At 38.0% G+C, this 11,200-nt stretch overlaps 2 protein-coding genes across 3 annotated transcripts in view; both read left to right on the top strand.

Annotated features, from left to right (window-relative positions):
* Nucleotides 1–2,541, top strand: part of atp1a2a (ATPase Na+/K+ transporting subunit alpha 2a) — a 34,310-nt gene extending 31,769 nt beyond the window's left edge. Inside the window, exons 22-24 of the mRNA XM_020624693.1 lie at nucleotides 142–243; nucleotides 472–563; nucleotides 2,127–2,541. Coding sequence (XP_020480349.1) covers nucleotides 142–243; nucleotides 472–563; nucleotides 2,127–2,155 — 223 coding nt within the window. The 3' untranslated portion in view covers nucleotides 2,156–2,541. The remainder of the gene's footprint in view (nucleotides 1–141; nucleotides 244–471; nucleotides 564–2,126) is intronic.
* Nucleotides 2,542–5,065: 2,524 nt separating this feature from the next.
* Nucleotides 5,066–10,774, top strand: sdhc (succinate dehydrogenase complex, subunit C, integral membrane protein). 2 transcript variants are annotated; one of them, XM_020624722.1, is made up of 6 exons: nucleotides 5,066–5,172; nucleotides 6,845–6,904; nucleotides 7,028–7,129; nucleotides 8,105–8,166; nucleotides 9,384–9,547; nucleotides 10,506–10,774. In XM_020624722.1, the coding sequence occupies exons 1-6, from the start codon at nucleotides 5,156–5,158 to the stop codon at nucleotides 10,608–10,610; spliced, it is 510 nt and encodes a 169-aa protein (XP_020480378.1). In that variant the 5' UTR covers nucleotides 5,066–5,155; the 3' UTR covers nucleotides 10,611–10,774. The 2 variants fall into 2 exon arrangements, with proteins under 2 accessions (XP_020480378.1, XP_020480377.1); XM_020624721.1 differs by lacking the exon at nucleotides 5,066–5,172 and adding an exon at nucleotides 5,180–5,298.
* Nucleotides 10,775–11,200: the final 426 nt, after the last annotated feature.

Below are 11,200 nucleotides of genomic sequence, written 5' to 3' on the forward strand. Positions count from 1 at the left end.
AAGGACATGAAGTCAAATAGTTAGGAAAGAAGGAAAAGAAAAATGATCAACATAAATATTACAAGTTTAGCTTATTTGATAATTGTCTTTTATCTTGACCATTGTCTGTATCTGATTTGTCTTTGTTTTTTTGCTGAACAGGAACAGGGTCCTGATCTTCGGCTTGTTTGTGGAGACTGCTCTGGCTGCCTTCCTCTCCTACTGCCCTGGAATGGATGTTGCCTTGCGCATGTACCCTCTGAAGTATGCTCTGCATATGCATATCCCCACTGAACCGAAAAATAACCTTTTAAAGACCTAATAATCTGCCATTAGTCTGTCATTCTCCAAGTCTGTGATCTTCTTAAACACCACCTTGTTATCCTTAATATTCAAAAATGGCTGCAGTGAATTTAACAATTTGCTCTCTGTCTGTAACTCAGTCACTTTATTTATCTTCGCCCTGTTATACTCTTTTTCTCTTCCTCTCAGGACCCTGTGGTGGTTCTGTGCCTTCCCATACAGTCTTCTCATCTTCATTTATGATGAGGTCCGCAAATTCATTCTGAGAAGGCACCGTGGAGGTAAGCAGTTATTAAGAGTAAGTAAGATTAAAAGGGTTTAGCCTTTGTCTTGTTATTAAGCTAGAAGAAAAAAGAACTGCTAAGTGAAGGTATACGGTTGGCATTCCTATATCAAAGGTTACGCACCATTTTCCTTTATGACCTTTTGTCCCATCCTCTCTGCCTTCCTATTGACCTTGTACAAAATAAACATCCTAAAAGTAGACTGTTCCTGCTTTAAGGACACACTGACAAACTCAGCACAGCTCTGCTCGACTGATCTGACCTGAAACATTTCAGCGAGCATTTAACAGATGATGACAGGCAGGAGAAGATCAGATTCATTCCAAAAGAGCACAACAAATTTTAAAATAAAAACAGAAACGACCACTTTGAACAGAGATCAAAAAGAAAAGCACAGGGACCAATTTTACAAAACAGTGTTGGCAGCAATTATAGATGATTAGCGATGACAAAGGATCAAAGCTTTTGTTTGGCATCATATTGAAATCAACATTGGTACCAGCCGTCATATTGAAATCTTTGTCACTTTTTTTTATGGGATAAAGTTCACGATGCAGATTTTCCACTTCACATAGTTTTCCTGGCAAATTCTAAGATAATCATTGGCATTTTTATGTAAATTGCAAAGCAGGAATTTTCGCCTAAAAGTCATTATTCATCCTACATTTAACCACAAAGCAGAGTTTAGGCCTTAACCTTAACAATATGTATAACTATAACTATATATTCCAGCTGAACGCAAGCCACTCAATGCTGAACAATTCTCCTCCAGCCTCTGCAACACTTGACTTTGTCTTGCAGGTTTGATTTCTCACAAAATAGCATATAATTGCACTGCTGTCTGGCAGGTTACTTGGGAGCTCCATTGGATAATGGTGCATAAAATCACAGCCAATAAACAAGAAAAGATCTAATGGTGAAAATCACACATCCACATCACCACTGAAATCTAATTTGATTAGATCAAGGGTTGAATGTGCACCAGATTTCAACTAAAGTCCTTAGTTTTTCATATCTTACTCCCAGCTTTATTGATAGCAGCAGTTAAGAGTAATTATAATAGATTTGAACTAAAACTGACATCAAAAACCACTGGCATTGTGCCCTTTGTGAAATAACAGACATGTAGTGGGTAATGTTTGTGTATAAACCCAGCTAGTGTTATGTAAACCTGCACCAGAAAGCAGATTATACCTTTCCAACGCCAGAAGAACAAGTAGCAAATGATGAGAAAGGAAATTGAAGCGGGCTGATGACGACTCTTGAGATATGGCCTAAAGATCATGCACATGATATGGACACACTACAATAGCTGAAAACCTGTTCAGCATCATCGTGTTGCAGTGGATGAGGGCCAAGATATGGGGAGACAAATACAATCTATCATGACAGTTAATCATTTCTGTTAATCTGTGTGCCATGGGCTGCTGATCAGAGTCCTGGAGTTCTAAGGGGATTCATTTGGAAAATGTACAGAGACAAAGGCAATGAGATGCATACAAATAGAGTGATACAAAAGGATATTATGAAAACCGTTGTCTCCACCTTCTCCTCATCCAGGTTGGGTGGAGCGCGAGACATATTATTAACATTCAGAAAGTGTCACTTTGAATTGCATGTCTGTGAGTGTGCATGGGTGTCTGTGTGTGTGCGTGGGTGTACTGTATGTTTGTGCTTGTGTGTTCTTGTGCAGTCAGAAATGTGTGTGTCTGTCAGCTGTAATATTGCATGGATCAGTTCACAAATCTGATTATCATAAAAAAAAATACTGCTGAAAATAGGCTTTTGATTGTGCTTAGAGTTTTTCTTTTCTTTCCTTTTTTGTTTTGCTTTGTTTTATCAGAAGACATTTCCAGCAGAATAATGGTAATGTACACCTTTGTGCCTTACATGAACTATTACAAAAGTGATGTATCATGGCCTTTTTGGCTATAAAGAAATACCAAATGTGAAATGTACCAAATAAAACCCATCCCTGGCCATTGTTTGAGTTATTATTCATTCATTCAACTTGTTCATTATAATATGCAGGCAGCTACTGTATATGTACCTATAGGTGTAATATTTTCCAAACTGCATATTACTTGCTACTGTTTACCATTACTAAGGCTGCAATATTCAGGCATTTTTAATCATATAACTGCCATTTTACCTTTTTTTACTGCCTCCAAATACAATACAGATCTGGATTTGTATGTACCTACAGTATACCATATGAAGCCACTGTACATACTGCTACACAGGCGGACAATGACATTTGCTACCTTACTGTTAAATTAGTCAAGAGGAAATTTTGACAGGCAGCAAAGTATTATCCCCACACGCTGCTCAGCTCAGGAATCATCTCTCTGTGGAAGCAACTTGTTCAGAAATATTTAAATCTAAAGTCAGAGTGAACTACTCTGAAATTTTAATAGAAATGTGTTGCGGTTCTCATATGACCAAGCTAAGTCTTGCCTTCTTTGAATCCTACGTTTCTGCTTGTACGTTTTAAGAATAGTCCAGTCTAGAGCTGCCTCTGGGCATCATTAACCTTACAACCTACAGAAGTGTAAATGTAGCTGTCTGACTTTGTGTGTTGTGGGTATCTTGTCTGCTTTTAAAATGCGTGTTCCTCTGTGTGAGGTGACCAGGATACTAAAGCTGTGGACTTGTCTTTGACTTATGTTCAGTACTTTGAATCTTTCACTGTCTTCTCTCGGGGTCTCTACATATAGTGGTGTCATTACAAATGTTCTTCACATGTTGTCATATCCTTGTGTGTTGTTCACTTATTTGTTGTTTTCTTTATGTTTAATCAGTTCATTTCTATATGTTTAGTTAGTTAATTAGTTATGCACACAGAAGTGCCCAGCCCACAGACAGTAACACCAAATACTGTTTAAATGGTGGTACGTGTCAAACAAGAACGCAACACTTGACATTACATTGCAAACAAAGAACTTTGTCTTAATGTTGTCTATACATTAAATAAAAAATTTATTTAAATGATCAATAAATGTGCCTGCCTTTTTGATTAGATAAATAATTTTCTAGTCAATAAAATGTCAACAGTTGGTCAATGATCCATACCCCACAGTTGTTTGGCTCTCTGTACCATGACATCAGACAGCATAACATCTCAAGAAAATCCTCACACATGAAATGCTAGAAGCAGACTAAGATCTGTTTGCACCAGTGAAATGATACGTAGTCCTGTAGATGAGTAGTAACCGGGTGTTTGACCAACCGCAGGAGGTGAGGAGATGGAGAGCTGGGCTGAGCTGCGTAGGTGGGGTCAACGGTGATGGTTTTGCTGAAGGTAGAGACAGAGAGATGGAGGCAATAGTGGAATAGATAGGCGACTGTGCATTGACCTGCCTGGGAGGAGAGACTGGAGCCACGGTCCAGAGGAACAGTCCGTCGGGGAAACACAAAACAGTAGCTGGCTAGGGGATAAATACATACAAAACAATGACAACACACAGGGTAAGGTTGGCCTAGTGACTAGAAAGAACTGGCAAGTGACTGAGGAGTGAAACCGGGTAATATAGTGAGTGACCTAATCAAGTGCAGCTGGTGATAAGGGAGTGAGGAACAGGTGAACGTGATAAGAGTAATGGGGCAAGAGACAGTAGGAAAGGTGAGGGAGGCCAGAGCGGCCGAGCAAACCTGACACAGACAATGTTTAGCATTGCTTGAAAAACTACTTTAGTTATTAACTCACTGTCAGTTAGAAATTCAATTTGTAAGGTACCGTGTGCAATATATAGCAGGTATAATGGCAGAACAGCACTAAACAAACTAGGCAAACAAGACATAATCCCAAGTTACAGACCATAGCACATCACACAAGCCATATCAAAACCAAATGCATACAGTATTAGACATATTAATGACAAAGATATTTGTATACAAACCAATCCATTTATAAATATAACTATTATTAGTCAATAAAAAGTATCTATTAATCAACTAAGTTAATGATATCAGCTTCACTGACAGAAAGAAATTCTTTTACCCTTTAATTTATTGAACCCTATCAGTATTATGCATATATTTGTAAGTTATATTTATTTATTTTCTGCCATCTTTTCCAGTTAGATAGGTGGGACAATAAATACATTTATTTAGTGGCACACCAGTATTTAAATATTTGGGATGTAGTATTATGTCAAAGTCCAATTAGCTCATAAATAAAAATGAAAATAAAGCTGTGCCAACCTGATTGAAATTGGTGAGAATAATTTATCAGCAACTATAATAATAATAGACGTTCTCCACTTTATTAAAGCAAATGTATTTATTTACTAAAATGTCTGTATTAGGCTATTAATTTATGCCTTTTTGCCATAATTTGCAGTTGGAAAAGGGAGACAGCAGATTCTATACATACTCAGCTGCCTGTACATATAATTATGGTGGTGTGTGACATGATGTCAAATACCAGAAAGCTCATAAATGTGAATGACAGAAAATAATGTGTAAAACATAGCCTTTTACCAACACGCTGGGCTCACTTTGACCGACAGTGACCTGAAAACAACCAGTGAATGGCCAGTAATGACAACTTCCGGTAGCGTCATTTCCGTTTATTATGTGTGTCAAACATGGTGCTGCTTCTAAGGTCAGTAATTGCGTCTTTGGTGCATAACTTTTGGTCTCGGTTTTGCTAGCTTTTTCGGTCGTCTTTTCTAGTTATAATGGCAAATAGACTCATTTGCGGAACACCCGGGCTTATATCTGTAACAAGGTTGAGCGTGTCTTTTTATCTGGGTTCACTATCTTTATTTATCGTAACTAATATACGACAGAGCGCATAGCATTAGCTAGCGGGCTAACGCTAGCTGTTTTTGTGTCCATTGACAGCTAGCAGAAGGCGGACTTTGACTCGTATTTTTATTAATGACAAACTTAAACGGTTTCATGTGCAGCCTTCTCATGGTCCTTATTTGACACAAACGGTATTTCCCGTTGTTAAGCTTAATGTAGATACGAAGTCCCCTGACACTGCATTATATCCCTTTCAAACAAATTGAGCTGCAATATTTCAGTTTCGCTCAAATTTAAGTAAAAGCAGTTACATTATATTCCCTGTTTCACCAAAAGCTTAGCAAGTTCATTTTGACAGAACTGTAACAGCCTCATTTATGTCATGAATACACCGTGGAACAGAGCATATTTTCATTACTGTATGTATAGTAAAACATTCTGGGTTTATGTTTATTAGTTTTGTATTGTAGTTTTTAGGTTCTTGATTTTGGTATCTTGAAAGATAAACATGGCCTAGGCCTAAATACCTTTATCATACTAGATGTACTAATCTGACTGCTGACTTTGGTCTGTCTGAAAATTGCTAGTACGCACCTTCACTAACCCTTTTTTGTTTTTATTGAACTGTTGTGTACCCCTGTCTGGTGCCTGTAAATCTGTACACTTCATTTGACAATGTGATTATTGTTTTAAATTCATGGTTTTAATGGGGTTAAAAACCAGTGCTTCCTAATCAACATGTTTAGTTTTTTTTAGCTTGGAGGTAACTGACAATTGACATTATTGTACTAATTTTACCAGCAGGTTATCAAGGTATTAACCAAGTAGAAAGTCACACAGATCAACTTTTTTTACCTTAAATATTCTAGTCTAAGAAAACCAGTAATAGCATTAAAAACAATAAGCATTTAATTCATAATAAAATCAGTTAAGACAAAGGGAACATGAGATAGAATACATAAAAAGAAAATGATAGACAAGATAGATGGTCTGAAACAGAAATCTAGTAGTTACAGTGCATGAAGTACAGTAAGGAATAAGGTTCTCAACATCCAAAGTGCTAAAAACATTTTATCTAAAATATAGTAAGTTGAATGGGTGTTTTGGAAATCAGGCTGTAACAAGTATAACTTAGTGATTCATTGTCATGTTGGTGTAGACAAAATTTCTGTGATTGTTTTTTCACAGTATATTTTTTTTTTTTTTTTTTTTACAAATTTCATAAATATGTGCATGTACAGACATTTTCTCACCAGTGTTTTTCTATATTTTTGTGATACTTGTGCCAGAAATAAGAGTTATGCATAATGTGTTGATGTGCGTCACTCATGGCTTGTTTTTCTTTTATTGTTCTTGTTGTTCATTTTTGTTTGTGTTCTTGAACAGTCCTGTTATTAAAATTCATCCGTAAGAAAATGTGATGTGTACAAGATGCTATATGTCTTTTTTTGTTTTCACCATTATTAGACACAAGTCCCGATAGTAGGCCTTAATTCTAACACCTGTTGCTTGTGTTTTGTGTTTAGGACGTTGGGCCGTCAGGGTGTCTGTCTCTCCAGACCACAGTACGCTGTCCTCTGCAGACAGTAAGTTGTGTGTGTGCTTGTGAGATGGAGAACAATTTTGCTTCACACACTCAGTCTGTTCCTAATATGTACACTGTACTGCAGTAGCATCTCTATTCTAAATCCATTTTCTCTTCAATACAGTGTTGTCCCGATGGGAACCACAGCTAAAGAGGAGATGAACACATTTTGGGCCAAAAATTCCAGATCAAACCGACCCCTCTCTCCACATCTCACCGCCTACAAGTATGTACTGAATGTGGTCTGCATCACAGGGTGTAGCCTATAACAGGAAATCATTTCAAGCAAACAATGGAGATGTCTTAGTTATTCAAGTGAAAGTGCACACTCCATTTATGTTTCATAATTTCAGCTCCATATTTTCAAAGACATTGAAATCTGCTGCAGCACACCACCCAACTTGAAAATAGGACTGCTAAAGTCAATTTTCAGATCATGCAGGCTTTTCATTTTTCAGTGCTTATGAATCAGCAGGACAAAGCTCCATTACCAGACAGTTTTATGCCTTTAGCTGCATAAGCATATTGATGTGCTGTTAGGCAGTTAATAGAATACTAAAACCTCAAGTAAGGAAGCTTTTTAGTCAGTGTGTGCTTTGTAATTTCCCACTCAGTGTTATTCCTTGCTCAGGTTTTTTTGACTTAGCATTCTCTTTCTCTCTCTCTTTTTCACCTGGTTTTGTTCTCTTGGCTAATATATTATCAGGGCACATACTCTCTGATATTTAACCTAAATAACCAATGGTGGTTTCTAACATTGACGATTTGCTCTGCTCTTTCTTCATTACTCAGCTCAAGGGCATTAGACTTGTCCCTAACTGCATGTGCACCCACTGGACTAAGTGGAAGCATCAGCTCATTGATGTTCATTGCCTCGTCTGTCTCAGACACTTCGAGTCTGCTTGTTGGTTACAACTAAAAGAATATGAGTCGTTTTTTCTATCTGTACTACAGAACATTGCAGTGAACCAACTTGTCAGTCACAAAACTGTTTAAATTTCATGTGAAGGTAATGGAATTCAGAGTCTTAATTTTTGGACATTTGAGTGACTAGCTGCGGTATTTAATTGCCATTCTTGGAATGTATAAAGGTATGTTGAACTGAATGTTTTGACTGGCACTTAGCAGTATGCTAGCAGCCACATATGCTGTATCGTACACACCATTATAGTAAATATGTTGCATTTTCTCCGTGTTTCAGGTGGACTATGCCCATGATGATGTCCGTCGCACACAGAGGAACTGGGATAGGGCTCAGTGGAGGTAATACATGAGTTTTTATTTGTCATTTAAGACTACTGTGAATACTGTATCTTTCATTAGTTTCATCCTTAAACTACTGAGAATAGACTCATACACAATAGCGAAACAAAATTTGGGAGATACATGTGTTGTTATTTTAACATCAATGTGAAGCTCCTCTGCTGCTGTCATTGTTGATTGACCCTGAAAATCTCTTCAGGACATTTTTAGTCCATCACTATTGATTTCTGCTAAGAACATTTACTGGCATTACAAAACAGAAGTTGTCCAATACAATTAAACTCCTTGCATGTGAAAATTAACACTAACACTGGGCTGCTAACAGCTTTTAGTCATTTGTCTGGTGTAAAAGTTGAGCCTACGTTAGTGCGACGTGGTACACATCACTTCTCTTGATCTTGATGTTCTATCCTCTACAAGCTAGGTTTTGTTGACATGGTAATGGGTTCAATAAAGGTCACTGTGCTCTTGCGCACACACAGTCAGTCAGTGCATTTGAACTTCGTATGAAAATATCACGTGCGTAATTACAACATATTAAATCAACTTTCTGGCTTCATTGTAAAGAGATGGTAAACTGATATCACACGCTGAGAATCATTTTACAAGCCATATTATTTCATATGAAAGATTCTCTGTGATGTTTAGATGCCCTGCTGTTGTTTTTCAATGCTATTTTCCACATGGAATTAAAAACAGTTTAAAAAGAATTAAATTACTATTTGATTTTAAAGGTTGCCTACTCACACATGCAGTTGATGTTTATTGTTGTTTGCCTAATCGTTTGTGTTCATACCTGCTGTGTATTTCCACATGAAAATTACTAAAATTAATAAGTTTCTAGTACCGTTAGGCCTTTTAATCATCTAGACAGCACAGGGTGAGAAGCTTAAATAGAACAATTGAGTGCACTGCATTTTAAAAGGCAGCCAGTGAGGAGCCTGTTTAGTACAGAGCCATTGTTTGGCCTTCATTCAATTTATCCACCAGGGAAAACAGTCCTCACACAACTGAGACATTACAAAAAGGTCTGCTGGTTTCGTGACTCATGGATCCAGCAGACACACTGTAGTAGCATGTTGATCCTTGACTTGCATTTATTTCTCATTAATACTTCCTTTTTAATATGCATGCACACACAACATTTGTCACTAACACTCATTTACACACTCACACCTTGTGCTGTCTCAGGTCTCATTACTTATTTTTGTGTCTAGCTGTCTCTGCCGTTGCAGTGGCAGCGCTGGTATTACCGGGAAATTACCCCTACTACCTGGATTTGATCCATTCACTGTCATTCGGCCCCTTTCTCATTGGGCTGGCCAAGCTCGGCATCGCCTTCCCCTTATCTTACCACGCCTTTAATGGCATCCGCCACTTGGTAAGACTGTATAATTTGATTATACCTAGTAAATGCTAATGCTAAGTCTAGTACAGTCACAAGAAAATGATACCATTTGCAATTTCCTGGTTTAAATAGGTCATGAAATGTGATCTGATCTTCACCAAAGTCACAAATATATACAAACAGGATTATCCTGTAGGATACATTGATAAACCTTGGAATTCAGTTCCCCCTCCACAATGGCAAGAGCCTACTTTTATGGAGAGTAGCCACAGTACCAAATCATCTCTGTTTATAGACAGTATGTCTAATTGGACTGATGAATATCTAAAGGTTGAGATGATGGTAACCATTTCCAGCTACATGCAAATCACAACTCTTGATCGTAGCTCTTCTGAGATCTCTTTTTGAGAGGCATGGCTCACATCAGCTGATGCTGCTTGTGAATAGCAGACTGACACTGGTTGAGTGTTTTTATAAGTCAAGGTGGTTCTAAAACAGACCTCCATTCTCAGTTTGTTGATTGAACTCCAGGTTTGTTAACACTTGACTCCAGCTGCTGTTTAGTGATATCAGAAGCCTCGTGTTGCCGTTACTTTTTCCACCATCACTCTGTATGTTTAATGGGTGTGTTCAATAAAGACATGAAGGATCATGACTGTTTGTGATTTATCAGCTTAGAGACATTGTGTTTGTTGATATTTGTGACTTTGGTGAAGATCAGATCACATGTTAAGACCTATTTAAACCAAGAAACAGTGCCATTACTTTTCTTGCTACTGTATATTTGATATTTTTTGGTAATTTGTTGACCCTTGCTATGTTTAGTGTAGGCTCAAGTTTTTAATAGAGACAGTTTGGTACATTTTTCATTTTTTGTCATGTTTGATTATGTTACTGACTTTAATAGAAGATAGATTACATTTACCAGCATGTTTAAAAATGATGGATTTTTTTATGCTAAATTGTCTTCTCCCCTTTCTATTGAAATCAGATTTGGGACATCGGCAAGGGTTTCAGAATGGCTGAGGTCTACCGTTCCGGCTATGCGGTTATCGGTCTCTCCATCATCACCTCCATAGCCTTGGTTTTGCGCTAAGCTCAGGACGAGAACAGATGAGCAGAAAGGAAAGGAGGGGAGGGAGCTGAAGGGAATGTGGACTGGATGCACCGGTGGTGTTTTGTGTATATGTTCTGTTCTGGCCTGCTGTAGGCCCCATTTCATCAGAATATTAAATAAAGGATTATATTGTGCTGTATGCAGAAAAGGTATTGTGGTGTTTTGTCCCTTGGAATTAATTATGCTATGGAAAGCTTTGGGGTCATCAAAAGCAGCAAGAGAGCAAAGTGCATGCAAATGTGACCTAGTTTACTTCACACTTGTTCCCAGTATGAACAACAATCCAGTAGCCAAAATTAGACATGTCCTACATGTTATGCTCTTATGTAATCTAATTGTGCTGTGACGTCAGGTTCATTAATGACTTTTCTCTGCCTCAAGTGCTCAGTCACTCTCAGCCCAGCCAGCGTGCCCTGTGTGATGTCTGGAGAGCGGCTGTTTACTGTGGGCTGTCATTCATTTTTTACCTTGTCCAGGCCGCAGCTGCTCAGATGCATTTTTAACGTCAGGAAAGAGAGGGGCTGAAATGTGGAGAGGCAGCCCACTGGTGGAAGCTGTGTATGTGAACA

The sequence above is a fragment of the Monopterus albus genome, unplaced genomic scaffold (assembly GCF_001952655.1).
Source record: "Monopterus albus unplaced genomic scaffold, M_albus_1.0 scaffold335.1, whole genome shotgun sequence".
NCBI lineage: Eukaryota > Metazoa > Chordata > Actinopteri > Synbranchiformes > Synbranchidae > Monopterus > Monopterus albus.